Source organism: Lissotriton vulgaris, unplaced genomic scaffold (assembly GCF_964263255.1).
Source record: "Lissotriton vulgaris unplaced genomic scaffold, aLisVul1.2 SCAFFOLD_2154, whole genome shotgun sequence".
Taxonomy (NCBI): Eukaryota; Metazoa; Chordata; class Amphibia; order Caudata; family Salamandridae; genus Lissotriton; species Lissotriton vulgaris.
The window spans coordinates 192,065-215,328 of NW_028252912.1; the positions used below are offsets into that span (position 1 = coordinate 192,065).

The 23,264-nt window shown below is 41.6% G+C and overlaps 1 protein-coding gene across 1 annotated transcript in view; it reads left to right on the forward strand.

The window, feature by feature from the left end:
- The window catches only part of LOC147661214 (neuropilin and tolloid-like protein 1), a gene marked incomplete at its 3' end in the record, with an annotated part of 310,411 nt that overhangs the window by 81,664 nt on the left and 205,483 nt on the right, over positions 1–23,264 (forward strand). The window contains exon 4 of the mRNA XM_086951234.1: positions 8,801–9,049. Within this exon, the coding sequence (XP_086807360.1) occupies positions 8,801–9,049 (249 nt within the window). The remainder of the gene's footprint in view (positions 1–8,800; positions 9,050–23,264) is intronic.

Sequence of the window (23,264 nt, forward strand, 5' to 3'; positions counted from 1 at the left end):
TGGACTCCGTACCACTTCCATCACTAACGGAGGAGGAGAAAAAAGAATTAAACAGCGAAATCAAATCCGAAGAAGTGAGAGCTGCCATAAAAGTTCGGAAAAGAGGTAAAGCTGCTGGCCCTGATGCACTACTGAACGAATTCTATTTAGCACTGAAGGAAACAATGGTTGCTCAACTAACAGAACTAATAAACACAATCTACATAGACAAGGAAAAAATCCCTGACTCATGGAACGATGCAACGATCAGCATTATTTTAAAACCTGGGAAAGACCTTAAACTGTGTGAGTCCTACAGACCTATTTCACTGCTAAACTGTGACTACAAAATCTTCATGCAAGTCATAGCAACGAGGTTAGCCACAGTAATGTCAAGACTGATCAACCCTGATCAGAAGGGCTTCATAAAAGGAAGACACATACATGAGATAACACATGAGCTGTTCGCAACAATAAACATAGCCACTTGCGAAAAAATACCTGTAACCATAATTACTTTTGATGCAGCCAAAGCTTTCGTTAGAGTCAATTGGACTTTTCTAAACAAAACCATCAATAAATACAATCTAGGGGAAAGCTTTGGCCACATGGTAGGGGAAATATACAAAAAACCAAGAGCAAAAATACTAGTCAACCGAAGGCTCACCAGTAAAATCGAAATACAAAGAGGCACAAGACATGGATGCCCGCTATCTCCGCTACTTTTCAATTGAGCCACTCGCATGCTCCCTTAGAAATCATACCTCAATATTCCCCTTTAACCATCAAAATTGGTCAAAAAAAGTGGCACTCTATGCCGATGATTTGATGGTATTCACAGATAACTTTGAAAACTCCACTGATGCAATAGAGGACACGATAATTAATTTTGGTAACGTATCAGGCAACTTAACAAATCAAGCAAAAACTGAGGCTATGAGTTGGAATACACACCCCAATACCCCATACACCAGAGACAAAATAAAATACCTGGGGATTAACCTGGTTAAAGGAGCTAGAAAATATCCCCCAACTGAATTTGAATAGAGTTCTCCAAGAAGTAAGGAGATTACTCAAAGTTTGGGACGGGCTACCCTTAAGCTTCCTGGGAAGAGCTAATATAATTAAAATGCCAATCATACCCAAATTCATATATCTTTTTAACACCATACCCCTGGAATTCAAGAAAGACGCATTAAGAAAAATCCAGGGAGAACTAGCCAGCTTCATTTGGTCATCCAAGAGTACAAGAATAGCATGGAATAAATTAAAGGAGGAAGAAAGAGCAAGTAGGAATAGCTAGCCCTGACCTATTTGAATATTACAGGGCATTCCAATTTAAGAACATGAGACCTCTATTAAGGAAGTACCAATCCTACCCAGATTTCCTACAGAACATGACAGGCAAAACAGACCATTTCTTATTTAAGTTTGGCCATCCAAAATTTTTCAAAAAGATAAAACTAAAGTTTCTATACAGTGCTGCAAAACTATAGTATCAAATCAGAAACACAGTAAATAAGCGTACTATAGCACTATGGCCCCGATAAGGGACTCTCCAGGCACACCAGCCTGTTTAAAAGACTCTTTGGCCTTACCACTAAAAGCAACAAGAATCGAAAGCTGGGGACAATTGTTGGTAGAAAATTCCATAATCACGTGGGACCAAATATCCTCAATCACCAAATTAACCTTATCTAAATTTAAATATTTTCAACTGACCAGCTGGGCCAAATCCCTAACAGAAAATAAAATAGGTAATGAAGACTTAGAGAAAGAAATGATAAAAGCTACACCAATAAAAAAGGAAGTATCTAGATGGCATGGCGCTCTCATTGTGGCCGGAGAGAAAGACTGTCTAGTCCCTGAGACAACATGGAGGAAAGATATGCTTGAATTAGACCTACAAATTATTTGGCAAAAATCTCTAGAAAAATGCTGGTCCACCATAAAACCAGCCACCTTGAAAAGGAATCACTTGTTCACAATTCATAGGGCACACTGGACCCCAAAAAGATTATCAAAATTTAAAGGAGCAAACATAAAATCCTGCCCCAAATGTGGAATGGAGAAGGCAGATGATATCCACATGTTCCAGAAAGGCCCCTCACTAATCTTCTGGCATGAAGTTGGTAACACGATAAGCATGGTATTGGGAAATCAAATAGATGTAAGTATAACTCTCATTATTTTTGGGATTTTAATTACTAATGACACAGGTATGAGTGAGTTGACAAAAAAAACAGGAAATGCTTTTGTTTGTGTTGATACTGCTAGCAAGGAGAGAGATTTGTATAAATAGGGTTAAACCAGCACCTCCTTTACTCACGAATTGGCTAAACTCCACTTTAAAAACGAACAAACTTGATAGGAAAGGGAACAACAGCAAAAAATCTAACTACTGGGAAATATGGGAACTGAACTTCCAAACAGTCACCTAACACCTTTTGTATGGCTCCGGAATCTAAATCCTATGATTAAAGCGATGGCAATAATTCAGGCGGAAACCATCTCTGCCGAGTAGCCAGGATGGCTAGCTCCCCCCCTTCATAACAGAATTATTGACTATGTTAAAGGACAAAGGAGGAACCTGTTTGGAAACAACAGCTAAAGGGATACTCCCCAAACTAGTACGTTAAACATGGGGCAGTGACGGCATAGAACGTTGGAACAACAGACTCCCGAAACTCCTTACACATATAATCAGCAGGTGTCAGTTCCAAAAGCGGTGCAGAAGTCATCTGGCCCTTAAAATCACGTGCTTTGCAGGTTAAACTCCCTGAGGTTGAAGTCAGGACTGCTGACGTCAATGGCGTCATGGCTTTGATGCGAAGTGGGAAGATGCAACATGCAGTGACCACATGTCACGGTACAGGCAGCAAGTCGGGGACGGTGTACGACGTTGTTGGTGACACCAGGGCTTCGGTGTGAACCGGGGCAATGCGACATCCGGTCACAGGTCACTGTGCACTTAACGCCGTTGTCATTGCTGAAGCGATGTTGTCGGTAGACTAAGTTTTGATGCCAACTGGATGATGCTTAATGCAGTGCCCACAGGTACCTTTGCAATCAGTGGCATCAGTTGACGAGGATTGAGTCACCTTTTCCAGCTCGTCTTCTTGGCTGATTCCTTAGTCCAAAGGGGTTCATAAGTTCTGGGGTTGGGCCCCAATACTTATACCAGTTCTGGCCTTTGAAGATGCCAAACTTCCAAGAAAAGTCCTTCTTGCTCACAAGATCCAGTTCTTTCCTGCTCTGTCCAAGACACACTCCAGGAGGTGGAGACTCTTTGTGCTCGACAAGTGCAGCCCTATTCAAGTGCCAATTACAACTCCTCCCACTACTCTTAGCCCGGGATGATCCATTAGCCTGACGATGAGTCATCGGGATAAGCAGGGCACACCTAAGCTTCCCTTTGTGTAACTGTCTAGAGTATATGCAGGAGCCCCCCACTGTCACCTACACAGATGTGGATTCCTCAGGCACAGAATTGTTAAGTTATAAAATGCCCACTTTCTAAAAGTGCAATTTTCCAACAGGCAATTTAAAAATAATCTTCACTAAAAGGTGTATTTTTAGATTGTGAGTTCAGGCATCCCGAACTTTAACTTTCTATCATCTTTCAATAGGAATCTGCACTGGAAAGGAGTTTCCAGCCAGACCTCCCTTATGTTAACCTATGGAAGAGGTAGCCTTGCAATAGTGAAAAACGAAATGCAAAGTATTTCATTACCAGTACATGTAGAAACACACCAATACATGTCCAACCTTTAAGTACACTGCCCCCTGCCCACGAGGTTGCCTTGGGCCTACCTTAGGGGTGTCTAACATATAATAATTGGGAAGGGTTAGGCCTGGCAAGTGGGTGCACTTGCCTGGTCTATATGACAGTTTACAATGGTGCACACAGACACTACAGTTGCAGGACTAATTTAAAGGCTTCTAGTGTGGGTGGAACAATTAGTGCTGCAGGGCCACTAGTAGCATTTGATTTACAATCCCTGGTGGGCACACCTATGCCCAATACTAAGGACTTACTATTAAATCAAATAAGCCAAGCATAGAAATATGAATCAATAGCACAATTTTACAGTGGGAGCACTTGCACTTTAGCACTGATCAACAGTGGTAAAGTGCGCAGAGACACTAGGCAAACACAAAGTTCAGCATACCATCCAAAGATACCAGGTCTAACAATGATTAATTATCATTACTTTAGTTCAGTCAATAAAGAGAGTTGAACTGAAGAGGTTTATTTTCAAATCTTCCAAGTATTCATTCTTGTATTGAAGTATTATTCTCCAAGTTTCATCATTACATGTTAATATAATCAATTATTCAATATTTATAATAAGGTAAGTCAGTTTGGTATATCAGAGTAAAGCAACAATACAATAAATGCAATAAGTGCTTTCCATAATGTAACCTCCCTTGTCTAAACTAAATTAGGATCAATGTGAGAAGGCTTAAAGGTGTCAGTACAGATACCCATGAAGAGAGAATAAAGCATAAGCATAAAGCTTTAGGAGAATAAGCTGGAAAGTGTTCTCAGTTCAAATAACAGCAGGTCAAGAAATTAACTAAGACTTCTCATAAAGAGATGTCCAAGAACCTGAGTACAGAGATTCCTCTCAGAGAGTCTGGAAAAAGGGAACAGAACAAGATGCTGCTCTCAAAAGGATGAGTGGAAAGATCAATCAATCTGCTTTATAGAATGGTAAAGTCTGAAACAAGTCTAGGAGCACAAACTGATATAAACACAATGTCTATGTTGCAACATTTATATTATTTCTTCTTCATGTTGACCAATAAGATTTCAGTACACTCCTTGGAACAGGCCTACACCCCATCTTTTCACCACAATACAGTCCTCTTTTTAACCATGCGTCCTTGAATGTTGCAGCACATCCTCCCGAGAATCATCCTTAATATTGTCTACATTTGCAATGTGAACCTCACTATCAGTTGTCCAATAGAACACATACCTATTCATTAACTAATAAACATAATCTTTCAAGATTGCAATGTCTGCAGCAAAGAGAAGACAAACAACTTGCACAATTTTGGTTTTAAGTAAAATACAAACATTTCAGCATTAATGGGCCTTCATGGTAAATTATGGCATCTTCAATTAAGACAACTTATGAATCCATGTTGTATCTCTTAATTTCAGGTCTATAAGTTTTGCGTATGGTTGCCTACAACAACGTTTGCATTAAACACACTTCATTTTAAAACATAAATTCTGCATGTTTCATTTTTAGGTTGAGCCTATAACGGTAGCGCGCATGCGCTGCTCGCTTTGCGAGGCATGCAGTAATGGAGTATGGAATCGAAGCTCAGTGGAAGCTCTGCCCACTTTCCCCCTATGTTTTTAATTGGCTTGTGTCATTGTATTTCGTAAATACTGCAGTCTGATTGATTATGAGGCTTGTTAGCTCCTCCATATTATGGCCATGTCGTCATTTGTACCCTTCCATGAATACTGGACCATTTACTCTGAGTGTTACACAGTACGGTATGTGTTTTGTAGACTGGGAGCACTACTTTGTCGTAAGCCTAACCCACCCCCTTCTCCCCCCTTTCTCTCCCCTCCCCTACCCGCACTCCCGTTGTCTGTGCTTCCCCCCTCCCATTGTCCGTGATGCAATGCAATAGGTCTCGTGTAAATGCGCATCCTATTGCATTGCAAATGCTTGTTTAATTAAAGGTGACATGTTATATGTTTACTTGAATCTTACTAACACGTGTATACAAAATCTTAATTAAAGCGTTTGATATTCGAAACTGAATGAAGCGATCAGCCATCTTAGACTGGTGATCATTAGAATTGCCTGGGGCAGCAAATCAACATGCGTAGTACACAGTATTAACTTTGTTTATGGAGTGCATTTAATAATTTCAATTAAAGTAAGCCTAAGAAGCGAATTACATTATATAGCCACAAGCTATATTATAAAAATGTGAATTTTATGTAAACAAACTGGTTGCTTGCGCCCCAACTTTTCATTATTTACAACAAACTGAAGCTTTCCCATTAAAACATGGCTGATACTTTATGTCGCCGCTGGGATGTATGTGGGACTGTTACAGTCCTTTCCCTGTTTTTACTGCAGACCCATCTATTAGCTGGAGTTTCTTGCTGTTTGGCTCGGGTGGCAATCAATTAACTGCTCTCTAGTGCTGGTGCAGGTAGGTGGGCAAGTCTCATCCCTTATGTTTTCTTCGCTTCCGCTTTCTCCTTCAAGCTCTCCTTTTATTGGGGCTCCGTGAACCTCTTAGCTGCAGTTCCAGTATCTCTTTTCTTATTTGTGAAATTTGACCTGCCTGTTTTACCTTTTGACTCTTAAACCCCATCTGAAGCAAATATAGCTGTATATTCAGATTTGTAATTCTTGAATCTAAGAGACCTCTATTCCATAATTGACCTGGACACGGGGAAGGCAAGCGAAAATGTCTTATTTTGGTCACGTAGTACATGTCTGTATTTTGTCGTTCAACACATTGAGATACGGCAGAGAGTGTTGTCTCCCCGGATACTGGTTTCAGATTGTGCTAAAGTCACAAGTGTCATTTGGACCTGTTATGAAAATCCAGTTAACACAGGCCAACTGATGTGGCATACTGGATTGAACATTTATTGATTATTGAAACTGGCCTTGCAGAAACTTTTTTCTTTCCCCGCCCCTTTCCCTCACTCACTTGTATATAAATCACCACTTTTGTGTCACCTGTGCACAATAAGTCACATTGCACTCACTGTGCTTCAAATACTAAAGTACTCTGATTTTTGATTTATGACAGATGCATTATTACAGGGTCTCTATGAATAAAAAATAATTCAGTGATTAAAACCTATATGTACCCTGTCCTTTGGGTTTTTTGATTTGGTCTTTGACCAATGTTGCTGTTTTTGTGTGGATTTACATTCAATGTTTCGTTCTAAGGGACAGGCTAACTGATATAGCTAAGGCTAAATGTACAGGCTAAATAAATTCATGCATAAATTGAAGTAATCAGGTCACATACCCGACAGAACCACTGTATACACTATACTGTACCGCCCAGGTTCTGAGGGATACTGGGTTACCCCATACTAACTTTATATACTCCCAGATGCTGTGGCAGATTGTGATGTAACTCTACTTAGGTAGGGGACTTAGAGAAAAAGTAGACTCAGACCGAGGCAAAAAAACTTACTTAGAGAGGCAGATGAAAAGATAGATTGCGAATTATGCTAAGGGAATAAAGATACATGGACATAGAAACTGGTAATGATGGACAGTTCATAGTTAGATTTATTAAAACATCATTAGAAGGAAAGGTATGTTCATTCAGTCCAGTGTGTGCCTATCTCTCCATTTCTTTCCCTTGCTCTACCTTTCTTTGTAGTTTGTGTATCGCTCTTTATCTTTCCTTTTCTTTCTCAGCCTGTCCGTCTTTCTTTTTTTAGGTTGAGCCTAGCTGAAGCGCGCATGCGCTGCTCGCTCTGCGAGGCATGCAGTAGCCGAGTATGCTGTGTAAGCCTCGTCTTATCTCCGCCCATATTTTTGATTGGCTGGTGTCATTGTCCTTAGTAAATGCTATCCTCCGATTCATTATGAGGCTTGTTAGTCCCTCCTTGTAACCGACCTGTCTCCATTTGTTACCACTCATGACAACTGGATCTTTCTTGGCTCTGTACAAAGTTGGCTTTATCTATTTTATTTATGGCCACTTATAAGGACAATGGGAAATGCTATATATTTTTTTAATTTGTATCCTGAGCCCGACACCCGCTGTAGGGACACCACGTACAGTTTATTTATTTATTTTATTTTATTTAATACTGAGCGCAGTGTCCACTTCTGAGTAACCGCTCTCTGTTGATTTTTTTTAAACTTTTATATTGAGCACAGCGCCCACTTCAGGGACACCGCGCTCCGTTTTTTAAAAAAAACTGTAAAACTGAGCGCGGCACCGCTTCAAGGACACTGCTCCGTTTCTTTCTTTTTTTTATTGCAGTGTCCTCGAAGCTGCTTCGTGCTCAATTTTACGCTTAAACAAGTATTTTCAATGCAATAGGTCTCACATTTACGCGAGTTTAAGCTATTGGCATTGTAAACGACAATGCCTTTTATTTATGTTTTGAAAAGCAAAAATATTAGGCATTGTCGTTTACAATTCCAATAGCTTAAACTCAGTAGCGGTCGGCAGTAGGTGTTTCTGTAGGGCGGTGACGTGAGCAGGAGGAGGGGCAGGGTGGGGGGAAATAATGTATGGATTACGGAGTTTTACAGGTAAGTAAACATTTAAATACATAAAACGAATTTCGTTGCGCACACTGCATCACCAAATGTGATGCAGTGCGCGCAACGAAATTCGTTTTATGTATTTAAATGTTTACTTACCTGTGAAACTCCGTAATCCATACATTATTTCCCCCCACCCTGCCCCTCCTCCTGCTCACGTCACCGCCCTACAGAAACACCTACTGCCGACCGCTACTGCTTAAACTTGCGTAAATGCGAGACCTATTGCTTTGTAAATGCTTGTTAGTAAAGCACTTTGTAAATAATTAAATTTGTGTTGGCACTCAGAATCTCCAAAGATAAACATTCAAGAATGTTTCTTTGTTTGATGGTGTTTTAAGGCATGTGAGAACTTCATTTACAGGATGGCCCTTGACATATGCAGGAAAATAATGTTAAATATTGAAAAGAATATCTCACATTTTTTAATGTACTCGAGAAAGCCAAATATGGATCTGAAAAATGTGTTGAAAAATAACAGTAATTTAAAGCTCTTTCATGCTAAATAAGTTTACTTCTTTCTCCTCCAGCTGCCCCTAGACAGTGCATTGAACTCCACTTTGAAGAGAAGTACGCTATTGAACATTCATGGGAGTGCAAATTCGATCACATTGAAGTACGAGATGGACCGTTTGGATTTTCCCCAATTATTGGACGTTACTGCGGAGAGCAAAACCCACCTTTTATAAAATCTAGTGGCAGGTTCCTATGGATTAAGTTTTTTGCTGATGGAGAGCTAGAATCATCAGGATTTTCTGCGCGTTATAACTTCACACAAGGTATGTGAAATATTTCATTGGAAAATATGCTACCTTACGATATTAGAATGTAAATTCTGGCGAATTACGAAGGCGACATATTTGTTATGTCACTTTAATAAAGGTGTGTGCAGCCAGCGAAGAAACTGGAGAATTAGACGTCGCCAGACCACTATAAATAGAATCCTGCTAATATAGTTAGAATACTGGTAAAATATGATTGTTTCCACCTAGTTGGTTTTGATGGCGCTATTTCATTGGAATTGCAGTCATTTATACTGGGAATGCATGGAGTTGTTTGTTTAATGTGTGACTGGTTGTACAAGAAATTTCATTGACATCTTAATTCGTTATCCTTATAAAATATGCAATTTTTGCCAACAAAAGACCTTGTGGATTAATACACTGCTGTGATTTAAATGCATCCACTTTGATAGATGTAGACGTTTGTATTAGAACATAATTGCAGGTTAGTAGAGAGGGAGGTTTGATTGTTTCGACGTTTAGCGCTTTTAAATTAAAACCTGAAAGTATTTTTTCTTTTTAATTAAAATTTCATGCGTTCAAATTGTTTAATTTGCAAGACCAGACTGATTAGCTAGCAAAGTTGAATGAAGGCCAAAAGAAATTGAATGAACTTGGAATATGAATGAACATGCTTTGCTGTGATAAAGGTTAAGATGCATTCATCAGGACCCATGTTTTTCTATTTTAGAAGCATAATAAAGTAGGCCAGGTTCAGCAAGCGATACTGCACATTCAGGATATGATCCTGGCTATGATTTAGCAGAAATGACCAGGTACTGGTGTATCCGATAGAAGAAAAACTAAGTTTGAGTGGATTCCAGTGCTGATTCTACCATCATCTCATTAAATTATATTTTAACCTTCTTAAAATTGAGAAAATATCTCCAACCCCAACAATTAGTGAGAACAGTTGATAGGTGCATTTCTAATCATCTTGCATAGTTACTGTGCTACAGTGCATGTTTTTTAAGTTGTATATAATCAAGGATAGCATAAGTTAGCCATCACAGGAGAAAATGTTTGAAAATTATTTTGTTTAATCTTATTTACACACAACACATGATCATCAAGCGAGGGGGGAATTCTTAATAAATGTTAGTGTTATGAACTGCTAATTCACATGCTAATTGGTGGGATGTTTTGTGCCACCACTGCTGATCCGTATGCATGCTTTTGCACTATGGCGTAGTGACTGTTGTCTATTTAATCGCAATGTGGTCTATATTGCCTGTAGCGACATCATTGTTTCTGATTAGTCAAGTGGTGAAGTGGATTAGCAAATTTGCACCATTGTGATTATATCAATTTTCCCAAGTTTTTTAGCATTTCCGCTAATTCGATGCTTGTAATTATGGCCCTATTAGTTTAAATATCTATTAAGGATTGATGATAGTTTCCAGTTATCATCATCAGAAAGTTGAGTTATGTGCAACACATACGTGCTACTGTGCAGTGTGGCTTTCAGCAGGGCAGGGGTTGAATTTAATGCACTGCATGACTAATTTTGTAATTAGACCGAGCAGTTTTTCACTGACATGTACATTGACCACACAAAGCAAAATTGTGCAGTCGCTAATGATTGCAAGAACAAATCAGGTTAAAGGAAAAAGCACTTTTTTTTGCTAATTGCCAACCGAAATTTGGATCCAAAATGGCTAGATTTCCTGTGCAAACTGTTCTGCCAGTGTTGCAATTCAGAGGGCAACCGCATGGTTTCATGTCATGAGGCACCACTTTTCCTTTCCAGTACTTTGCTTTTAAATATAATTGCTACCAGGTGTGTTGGGCCAAGTTAAAATTAACTAAGACTACTACTCCCAATCAATCAATAAATCAGGTTTCTTAAAGTATGCTACTCACCCTTGAGTGTCTCAAGGCATAAAGGGGGTGCAGGCAGCTTCATTGGTTATTCGAAGAGCCAGGTCTTGAGGTCCTTTCTGAATTGGTGCAGTGTCAGGCTTCATCGGATGTGGTGGGGGAGATCCTTCCAGGTCTTGGCCACAAGGTAGGAAAAGATTCTGCCATCTGCTCTGAACTTGTGGATGGGGGGGACAGTGGATAGGCAGTGATCGGCAGAGCGAAGGTTTCTCTTGGGGGCATGGAAGGAGATTCATTTGTTGAGGTATTTTGGTCCGGTATTATGGAGGGCTTTGTACGTGTGTGAGAAGTTTGAAGGTTATTCGTCTTTCCACATGGAGCCAGTGGAGGTCACCAAGGTGTTGGGTTATGTAGGCATGTTGTGGGATGCTGAGGATAAGTCTGGCTGCGGCCTTTTGGAGGGTTGGGAGTTTGCAGAGGAAGTTTTGTCGATTCTGGTGTAGAGGGCATTTCTGTAGTCGAGGCTGCTGGTGATGAGTGCGTGGGTGATTGTCTTAATGGCATGGGGGGGTCCATAAGAAAGTCTTGAGATATATGCGAAGGGTGTTGAAGCAAGTGGAGGACACAGCGTTGATCTTGCAGTTAATGGTGAGTTACGAGTCCAGTATGATGCCAAGGTTGATAGCGTGGTCCTTTGGGGTGGGAGGGTTTTTGAGGGAGGGGGGAAACCAGGTGTTTTCCCATGCAGAGGGGTTGGAGCTGAGGATGAGGACTTCGTTTTTCTCTGCGATGAGCTTCAGGCTGCTGCTGCTCATCCAGGTTGCGATGTCTTTCATCCCTTCTTGGAAACTGCACCAATTGATGTCTGGTTCCTTGGTGAGGAAGAGGATGTTCTTGGTGTTGTTGGCATATGAGACAATGTTGAGTCAGTGTTTTCTGACGATGGTTGTGAGAGTGAGCATGTACACATTGAAGAACGTGGGGCTGAGGGAAGATCCTTGGGGTACTCTTCATCTGATCTCTGTAGGTTCTGAGAGGAAGGGCGAGAGTTTTATTCTTTGTGTTCTTCCTGAGAGGAAACATCAAATCTAGTCTAAGGCTGTTCCCTGGATGCCAGCGTTGTGGAGTCTGGCGGCTAGTGTACGGTGGGAAACAGTGTTGAAGGCTTCTGAAAGGTCCAGGATGATGAGGGCTGCTGTGTGGCCTTGGTCAAGGGGGGATTACCGATGCCATTGGTGGCAGCTACGAGGGCGGTCTCAGTGCTGTGGTTGCTGCTGAATCCGGATTGAGAGGTGTCTAGGATGTGGTTGGTTTCTATGAAGTGTGCTAGATGGGTGTTGACAACTTTCTCGATTACTTTGGCGGCAAAAGGGAGTAGTGAGATGAGCCTGAAGGTCTTGAGATCTGTCGGGTCTATGGAGTTCTTCTTGAGGAGGGGTTTTACTTCTGCATGTTTCCAGTCTGGGAATGTGGTGGCTTTGAGGGAGCAGTTGATAGTTCAGCGTAGTTCGGGTGCAATTGTGGTGGCATCCCTAAGGAAGATGTCCAGCAGGAAGGGGTCAGTAGGTGCACCGGAGTGGATGTTTTCATTGTCTTTGCAGTGTCTTCTGTGGTGAGAGGGGTCCAGGTGAGGAGGGTCTGTTGGATAGCATCACAGAGGGGGGTTTGGGGCAGTGCTGAGGTAGTGGTTGGCTTTGTAGGCAAAGTGTGGTGCTTCTGGGTTTTGCTGTTTCTCCACGTTTTCTCCAGTCATCGGCAAGAGCGCTTGGATTCTCAAAGGTCTGTGGTGAACCAGGTGGCTTTCAAGTTGTGTCGTCTGGTGGTGTTCTGGAGAGAGGTGAGAGTGTCGACGCAGTTGGTGATTCAATGGAGAAGGTTGCTTGCTGCTGTGTTGGCCTCTGTCGTAGTAGGGGGAGGAGTGCACCTGAGGGTGTATGTGAGGTGTTCTTCTGAGACTCTGTTCAAGCTTCTGCATGGGAGGTGGGGCATGCATTGTGGGCGGTGGGTTTCGAGGAGAAATGGATGCAGCCATTGTCTGTCCAGAGCGGTTCTGTGAAGTGGCTAAAGCGTATGTTGTTTCCTCCGGAGAAGTTCGGATCGAGTGTGTGTCCTGCCATGTGTGTGGGGGTGGGGACAAGCTTCTTCAGTCCTATGTTGGTGAGGTTCTCCAGGAGGGTGGTGGTGTTGGGATCGCTGAGGTTGTCTACGTGGAAGTTCAAGTCTCTGAGCAGTATGTAGTCCATGGAGGCAAGAGTGAGGGAAACAATGTAGTCTGCGATGACGGTGAAAAGGGAAGAGAGTCTGGGAGGAATGTGGGTGAGTGTTCTGTGGGGCATCCTTCTAGAGCTGGACTAGATCATGAAGTGAATGTGTTCAATGAGGTGCAAGGCGTCATCCAAGTTGGTGGTTGTTAGTCGGAGTGAGCTTTCGTGGATGATGGCTTTGCCTCCCCCTGGACGGTTGGGCAGTCTTTCCTCAGTATCTTGTATCCATCAGGAATGGCGGTTGCAATGTCTGGAGCAGACCTGGCATTGGTCCTGGTCTTTGTGAGGAAGGCAACGTCAGGCGAGTGAGTGTTGAGGTGGTCCAAGATTTCGACGGTGTGTCTGTGCAGGGAGCATATGTTGAGGAGGATGCAACTTAGTGGTTTGTGGTTGTTGGCATCTGGTGGTCAGGGGGTGGCTGCCGGGGTCCCGAGGTGGGTGAAGGTGCGGCAGTAGTGTCAGCAGGAGATCAGGCCATATATACGCTGCTTGGTGTCGAGAGCTGGTAGTTGTTGTTGCGTCCATGGTTGAGTGTGTGGAGAGTGCAGGAGGTCAGAGGTCAGAGGTCTTGCTCTCCTTGGTGCATAGCAGCTGCACTTAAGTAGGGGTCGGGGAGGGTGAGCAGCTGGGAGGCAGGAGCAGGACACGTGGGGGGCTGCGGGGGAGCAGCTAGAGGGAAAACAGAAAAATGCAAAACCTAGAAAGGCAGAACAGAAAAGGCAAACCAGAAAAGGCAATAACATAAAAGGCAAGAACAGAAAAGGCAAAAACAGAAAAGGCAAGAGGAGAACAAGATGACAGACACAGAGCGGACTAGCAGAAGAGCACCAGGGATGAGGCGCAGGCAGGAGCCTGCGGGTGGAGGAGGGCCTCGAACACCTACCTGGTTCACAACGGTAGAGCTGTGCGAGGGGAGAGCCTGAGACATGGTGCCATTTATTCACTCTAACAAGGCATGTAAAGCGACTCTTTTTGATGGAGAATTGGCTCTCTATCTGTTGTGGTTCATTAGATACATTTATAACATTTACTGAGATTGAAGCTACTTGACTGATAGCAGATAAATAGGGTCATGTCATGGGAGTGGCTGGAAGAGGAAGGGTTTTTACTTATTTACTTATCGTGGAACAATTAATATGTACTTGAACTGCAATGGGTTCCATAGCTAAGGTACCAACTGATTGTTTCCATGTGGAGGGGAGATGGTCATGCAGTTCGAGCTAGACCGTTCCTTTCGGAGCAGGGTTAAGACTGATTTATAAACAACACGCCGGTGTCTATCATGGTACAGTGAGCAGAAAAATAATGAACTGGAAGGTGCCGTGGAGTTATTGCCTGTGAAAGAGGTTATTTCAAGCAATATTTTTTCTCATGTTAAGTCTTCTTTTGTGAGGCTTGAAGAGAGAAAAGTATGACTTTCCAAGTGGTTATAGAAGCATATTGCCTTAAAAGTCAATTTACTAAAGTATTCTGGCTTACAAAGGGTACACTCTGGTGGGTACCGTAGACTCTGCAAACATACTTTAGAAATTAGGAAAATACTCCAAACCTTTGGAAAATTACAAGGACTATTTTATTCTTAATATTTTGAAAAGAGGGTGAAAATGACAAACAATGTGTTACTCTGGCATGTAATCATTTGGGAAAGCTCTTACCCAGACAACTCAACTCTCATGCAGAAATATACCAAGGCCTAGATTTATGAACACTTTTCACTGGGTTTGCACCACTTTTATTATGCAAACTTGGTGCAAAGTGTTGAGTTGAGATATGCTATCAAACATAATTCAGGACTTGTTTAGGATAGTATCCCAAAGTAACACAAAGTTGTACTACGTGCTGCTTTACATTACTTTGCATAAAGGAGGTGTTCCATGAGTGGTAAATGGGCATTCTCATGGAACCACAAATGGCTTTTGACGCACAGTCCCATCTGAAAAAATTGGTAGACAGGGATTAGCGGAATTAAATATGTGTCTCATGCGCATGCTGTAAATACAGCCTGCTGCTCATGATGTTAGCAGTGCTTAATTTGTAAAAAACAGGTCCCAAGGAATTTCATATGATGCCACTACATGTTGCACTACCAACAGTTTCACAGACATCTGGCAAATCTCGGTTCAGCTGAGGCCCACACTCTAACAAATGTCACAATCTCAACTAGTCCGTTTCACCCACTAAGAATACCAAGCTGCCCAGCCTGCAGTAATGGGCTCCACAATGTGTGTGTGTATATATATTTATATATATCATGCTTAGGGGGTTGGTCCAAAAGTAGAGACGCACTCGGGCACAAAGAGCTTTTACCCCAACAGCTTTATTTGGTAAGAACAAACGCCCTCGCCAGACAATTTAGCATCAGACTGATGCATTTCAGGCACTTCCCTTCTTCGGCGGCATTACTGTTTTTGAAGCACTCGTGGGACCCCACCCACCACTTTATCCATATCATACGCCATCGATTGGCTGCTCTACTGGAGACAGTACGTTGACTTATGGGAGGCATAGTCCAATTTTTCAATTTTGCCATTAAGAGTGCTCCATGCAATTCCTGCTGTGATTAAGGCTCCACATGAGCCCCGGGAGGCGCAGCTTGTTCACAATCCAACCTTTGTGCCCCACATGTAAAGCCACTCGCTTCGTGACTTAGTGGCCCCAGCTTATGGGGTGGTGCTTCTCAGCGGCAGGACGGCCGGTTAAACATCATGCTCAGGGGATTGGCCCAAAAGTAGAGACGCACTCGGGCACAAAGAGCTTTTACCCCAACCGCTTTATTTGTTAAGAACAAACGCCCTCGCCAGACAATTTAGCATCAGACTGATATCCGGACGCGTTTCGGGTACTTCCCTTCTTCGGCGGCATTACAGTCTTTGAAGCACTCGTGGAGGCCGCCCACCACTTTATCTATATCGTACGCCATCGATTGGCTGCTCTACTGGAGACAGTACGTTGACTTATGGGAGGCGTAGTCCATTATTTCAATTTTGCCTTTAAGAATGCTCCATGCAATTCATGCTGTGATTAAGGCTCCACATGAGCCCCGGGAGGCGCAGCTTGTTCACAATCCAACCTTTGTGCCCCACATGTAAAGCCACTCGCTTCGTGACTTAGTGGCCCCAGCTTATGGGGTGGTGCTTCTCAGCGGCAGGACGGCCTCCACCCCCGCTCTTACCTGCAGCTGTCACGGCAAATGCAGCAATCTCCAGCACCCCCACTCCTCTGTGTTTGAAAACAGTCTTTACTTAGCCTTTTAAGGTTTCTTGGATCTTTAATACATCTACTTCATGTGCTGTTTCCTCACGGTTGCATTGTAGCTCAGTAGATCCAATATTTTCAGGATTTTAAGGGCACCTCTTATCAACTTAGAAGTCCAAATGACGCCCATTTTCATATCATCTTGTTAAAATGGCTTCAAAGAGCAATTCAGATATTTAGATTGGTGGTGGAAATCTGAGTACAATGCTTATCTTCAGAACTAACAGGGATCAAGTAGGAAGCAACAGATTTCCATACGGTTAAGACAGCACTTTTTATTCAAATCACCAAATTGCAGTAAATTGTTCTTTGCAGAACTTTGTATTTGCAACTTTCTACTACAAACCAGAATAAAACCTGCTTCACGCAAATGCATGAAAAACACTGTCCTTTGCATCTAAGTACGAAGAATCACATTGGAATTCCTAATGCCCCACATTTTAGTCAAATTATATGGTAATTCTATTGTATTTATAAATCTTTATATAGTGCACTCAAACATGGGGAATCAGCATGCTGTATATGATACAGAGGAATGTCTGCTTAAACTTACATGAAACTGAATGCAAGGAAAACAATTAAAAGTGCCAAAATATTACAGTAAAGTTCAATTTGCTTGGTTCAGTAATGTGCCCATAATGAGACAAGAAGCTGAGAATACTGCCAGTTGGTGGATGGATGAAGAAAGGGGAGGCAGAGAGGACGAGTCGGGATTGAAATATGGAACTAAAGATGAAGAGGACAGTTTAGGAGGTAAAAATAAAGTGAGCGGTATAAATAAAGAAATCGGTTAATCAAAGTTACTGTAGGTAAAAACGGAACGTTGGAAGGAAAACATGGAAGTGACAGTGGATCAGTGGAAAGAAGTTTGGTGGATATTCTCTCACTTTCTAGTGAATGGTTTAGGTGGCTTTTAAAGAGAAAAGTGTTTAGTCTTTAATAAAAAAAAATGATTAGAAATTAAGACTGTTGAATTTTCAGCAGCAGCAAGTTCCATATCGATGTTCCAGCAACCCTGAAAAAGATTATCTGGTTGGTCTTTCAGTGTCAAATTTCTTGGTTTGAAGTGTATGATTCTGTAAGATTTTTTAAACTGGATTTGCTGCCAGATCTTTTGCGATACAAGATGGTTAGATTTTGTTCTGCTCTGTGTTTGTCTGCAGAGGTTGCCATTGGTACATATTTTGCTGTTATTTTGTCTTTGTTTTGAGCCACTCCAAAAGCTGACTTGACAAAGTTAAATTTAAATCTGAGATATTCAGCAGATCCAGTTGTTAGACATGTCGTCCTTGATGTAGTCTTCCCCAAACCTTTCACCTTCCTGCTTTCTGATTTTAATTTTTGTTGGCATTAGTACACTGCACACTTTACCACTTCTAACCTGTTTTAAACAGCACATGCTCACTCCTCAAACATGGTCTAATTGGCTTAAACCTGATTGGCATATTTAATTTACCTATAAGTCTCTAGTAAATGGTACTACATGTACCCAGGGCTTATAAATTAAATGCTATCAGTGGGCCTGCATTACTCATTGTGCCACCTTCATAAGTAGCACTTTAAAATATGTCCCACGCATGCCATAGTAGCTTGTAGTGCAGTTTTGAAACTGCTAATTCGACCTGCCAAAAGAAACCTTTTTTCAGGCCTGAATCTTCCTTTTTAATATATATGTCACCCCTAAGGTAGGCCCTGAAAGCCCATAGGGCAGTTTGCATTATATATAAAAAGTAGAACATGTATTTTTAAGTATTCACTACTGTAAGGCCTATCCCTCCTACTGGGTAACATTGGGTTACCTTATTACATTTAATACGTGCTAACATTTGATTGGGAACTGACACCTATGTCAATCTTGGTCTCAAAATAATTGTACTTTAAAATCCTTTTTAATTGTGAAGTTGTATTCTGAAAATGCAACTTTTAGAAAGTTGGCATTTTCTTGTCCGAACCAATTTGTGTCTGCTGCCTGTGTCCTGGGTTACATGACTGTGAATAGCTTTGCTGTTGGCCTTTGTGTATTACTCCTGCATAGTGAGACAGTGGAGCACTAGGCGTCGGCAGGATGGTTCATACTGACAGGAAGGTTAGGGTGGAGCTGTTCTCTCCCCTACTTACATTTCAAAGGGATGTCTCTAGCACACGTTCACATGAACCTGACCCTAGTATTTTGTCACCCTAGACTTTTTAGAACTTTAGTAACATAGGGAAGAACTTTGCGGAACCAGATGTGGGTGTAGCCAGGGCACCCATCCTCCCACTTTAATGTATGGTACCAGGTATTAATATTGTACTCTCTGAACACTTCTTCAGTACATTCCTGGACCTGTGAAAAAATTCAAAAGGAGTGGCTTGTTCTTCAGTCCTTCTGCCACCAGAGGACTGCCCTGCTAATTGAAGGCTGTCTTGCTCCCCTAAAGGCTGTCCTGCTGTTTGAGGCCTGCCTTGCTACTTGAAGGAGAGAAGGCCATCTCCTTGAACCCAGGACTTCCAAAGTGACTCTAAAGCCTAGTTGGGTGCCTCCTGTGTGAGTTACAGGGACATAACTATCTCCTGTGATATTGAACACTGCACCTGGAATCAGCTGGAGTGAGTCTTAACCTCCCAAGTGGTAGCCTTCAGGTCTTGGACCCACCTGTAGCTGGTTCACCCAAGGTGTATCACCAGTCGGCTTGACTTCACTGTAGCTCCAGCTACATTGTTCTCCACAGCAGCAAATCCTGTTCAGATGGCCATCCAAGGGACGCTTTTGGGCCTCATGGGGCCCTCCTCAGCTGTGACTTGCAACTTCATCCTGTTATAGGTTTTCAACTTCCAAAAAGTCGTCAAAATCTGAAGGTAAAAATCTTTACTGGGCTGATGGCAACAGTCAACAACAACATCCTCGACCTGGAAATTCAGGTTTTCCCACTTGGAACTTTTACCTGCAGTGATAGGTGGCTTAACTAAAACGTCACCTGGCACTCCTTGATGATGACTCTTGCTATGACACAGCCTGTAGCCTTGCCCCACAGTACTCTACCGTCTCCTGAACTTTTCTTCATATTTTCTTCTAAAAACAAAGGTAAGCCAAGTCTGGGCCCAATCCACTATGTGTATCTGAACTGCGTTATACCGTGTTTGGCCTTAACTTCTGGCTTTGCTTCAGATGCGCGCAATCAGATACCCATGGTTGTTGCTTTATGCTTTTAGGCGCTATATCTACTTAAATCTTTGAAACTAAATATCTTCCATTCTAGTGATTGGATCTTTGTCATTCTTGTATTATTTTATTTATTGCAAGTTTCTCTATTCTTCTAAATTGGTGTGGAACTTTTTTGTGTTTGTGTGCTGCATAATTACTTAATGCATTTTCTCTAAGTTAAGCTTGACTGCTTTTGTGCCAAGCCACCAGAGAGTTAAGCACAGTTTAATTTAGTGACTTTTTGTGGTTCACCCTGACAAGGATAGTGACTATTGTCTGAGTGGGGCACCCCCTCAACTGATAAGCCAATTTCTTACATCAGTCTAAGTGTTATTTACACAAGCCACTACAAACATCTGGGCGATGATCTCAGAAGGACAATCAGAGGAAAACAATGAAAGCTTCTCTAATCTTCAGCATTGCAGGCCTCTTTGTTAGCTGGCGCACTAACTAGTCACCCATTTTCTTGCACCCTCTTCATCTCAAACAATCCGCACATTTAGTCTTTGCTGGCGTCGTAAGCTCATGTCTCAAATTTATGGCTGTCTATAGACAGTGGATTTTATATTTAATTAAACCAGAATTCCTCTAATTATAGCATGTTTTAGCAAGCATGGGAAAAAATGGTCCACCTGTAAAGAAATATTGCATTGCTACTGGATTTCTCTTTTATCAGTTCAAATGAAGATGCAACTACTTTTTTGAATTCACAGGAGCAGGTGTGCAATCTTCTCGAATTCTCACAAGGATGCTTTTCTGTTTTTGCAAGCAAAAATGAAGAATAGATATTTTTATGGGAAAACACCATTCAAGCACATTCCTTGCTTAGGCATATCACTTCTCGGCTGCCATCTAGGTTCCTAGCTGAAGAATATGCAAGACTGTCAATCCATGTTTAGTATGTGACTCCATTGCAATGGAAGGTGTCTTAACATTTTACTTCACCAAAACTTTGGAATTTTGTCAACAAGTCCTAATTTTATGATGAATTGAATAACAGGATTGTTAGTTTCAATGAGCCTTTTATTAAACAAAATCAGAGAACCTATATGATGGGAAAAGGGAACTAAGGAGAAGAATGCCTCTCTACAGTAGTCACCATTCTTACAAATATTAAGGAACTACCAAGATGCCGATATACCTTATTTCCCGAGACATCACCAGTTTCAAAAGAACAACGGATTTGTAGTTGGGAGGAGCCTGCCTGTGTTGTGAGATTTAGGGAAGTGTTCCATACCTGCACTCTTACACACAGATCTGCATTCTAACTGCAAACAAATATTCAACCAGGTTTCTTTCCAGAAATTTGGTACTGAGCAATCTTATATCCAAAAGCTTATTACTAAGTTGGAATGTCAGGAGTGGTTAATAAGGATGAGACAATATCTTCATTTATAAACTTTCATCCTGATTTAGAGTTCGGTGAACAGGTTAATCTGTTGCCCAAATGTGGCGGACATCCCTTCAACCATAGAACAAGTGCATTATATCCAGCAGAACTTGAAATACAGCAGTTCGGATATGCTTGATGTTTGTATTGGAGTGAACTGTCCGCCAAACTCTAAATCAGACCCTTAATGTCTTTTGACCTTTGGTGAAATAGCCATTTATTGACCCCGGGTCAACTATAAAATCCTTTTATTAGTAGTTCTCATGATAAATTTCCTTTATTTTTAATGATTTACACAACTTGTAATGGGTGAGTTAAGCATACTTTTGAACCTTTTTGAGACCATACATATATTCAAAAACAGGGACATCATCAACCCCATCTTCAGCATCTATATCAGGCATTGGATTCTTGTAAGGCCTCTTCTATCTGCAGCTTAGCAGACAAAGGCTCATAATTAATGTGGATGGACGAATGGGTGCTTCAGTGAATAGGTGGAGGGATAGATGTATGGATGAATGAGTGAAAGGATGGATGTAAGGATTGATGAGTGAATGGGAGGGTGAATGGATGGATGGATGAGTGCAAGGGTGAATGGGTGGATGGATGAGTGTAAGGGTGGATGGATAAGTGAAAGGGTGAATGGATGGATGATGAGAGGATGGATGGATGAGTGAAAGGATGCATGGATGAGTAAAAGTGTAAATGGATGAATGGAGTGAACAGGTGGATGGATGGATGAGTGAAAGGATGGCTGGGTGTAAGGATGAATGAGTGAAATAATGGATAAGTGAAGGAGAGGGTAGATGGATGGCTGTATGAATGGATGGATGAATGAGTAAAAGGGTGGACAGACGCATGAGTGAAAGGGTGGATATATGAGTGAGTGAAAGGCTGGATGAATGAGTGAAAGGGTTAATGAGTGGATGGATGAGGGAGTGAATGCATGGATGAGTCGAAAGGTAGAAACATGATTGGCTGAGTGAAAGGGTGGTTAAATGAATGGATGGATGGATGGATGAGTGTATGAGTGGATGGATGAAGTGATGGGCAGAGTGAAAGATTGACGTGAAAGGGTGGATGGATGAGCAAAAGGATGTATTCATGCATTATTCAAAGGATGGATGGATGAAAAGTAGGATAGGCAAGTGAAAGGACGGATGACTTAGTGAAAGTGTAGATGGATGGATAGGTTTAAAGATGGATGGATAGGTTTGGATATGCGTGGGGGTATAAATAGAGACATGCTGAATGATGGTTGAAAGATTTAATGGATAACGGAATGTAAAAGCGAAATGATGGGTATCAGCGTGTGGATGTTATGGACAGATGCTTGAATGGACGAGACAACCATCTCTTCTGGGGGGGTTGCAATAATTTGCATAGTTTGCTTTGTGCCATAAGAGCTTTGGTTCAAAGTGGGAGGTATTGAAATTTTCTGGCTACTCACTTGTTCAAAATATCATAACATACAGTTTTCAAGAACACCATATTGAGAAGTATTGATGAATATATCTTTAGAAGCCGATTATGGTGATGTGTTTTAATAACATTTGCAAAACACTCACTATGGGTGATTCTTAGTGAGATATTTTGATGTTCATAAACATTGACTTTTGTGTGGTTTTGATACCCAACATAAATTGTAAACTGTAATTTTATGTGGCAGATGTTGCTGTAGTGCCAACCAGAGAATGGCCTTTGCCAAAACAGACTTTCTTCTCAACTTGTTTGATGTTTCTGAATATTAGTGCATGTTTGATTTTTAAACATCAGTTAGACAGCAAAATGTTATATAAAGAAATATTTTGATTCATTTGAACCACTGTAAATTACTCTGGGCATATTCTTTGTCATTGGTTTGCAGTCAGCTTGTAGAATCAAAGAGTTTTCTTTTTGACATCTATTTGTGAACAGTGGCAATTGGACCTTCCCAGTTGAGGGGTTTAACCATGTTGAGTTTGTTGAACATCATGGTGAGAGCTTCATCCACATTGAGTTTTGCATCCATTGATGTTTATGGACAGTATTGTTGGCAAATATCTGAGCAAATGATAAAACGTATCTGCGCCAAATAGACGCATGGTTAACAGTGCGTAATTTGATCTGGTGGTGTTCGGGTGCTCAGCACTGGTACTTTATTGTCAACACCGGCACATATGACAGCCAACAACATTGTGACTTTATTTGTCTAGTTTCATGATGAGCAGAACAAGACTTTTTTAAATAAATCAATATACATAAAAAATGGCTAATACCTGCCACCAAAGCTATAATAATAGCTTGGGCAGCAGGTTA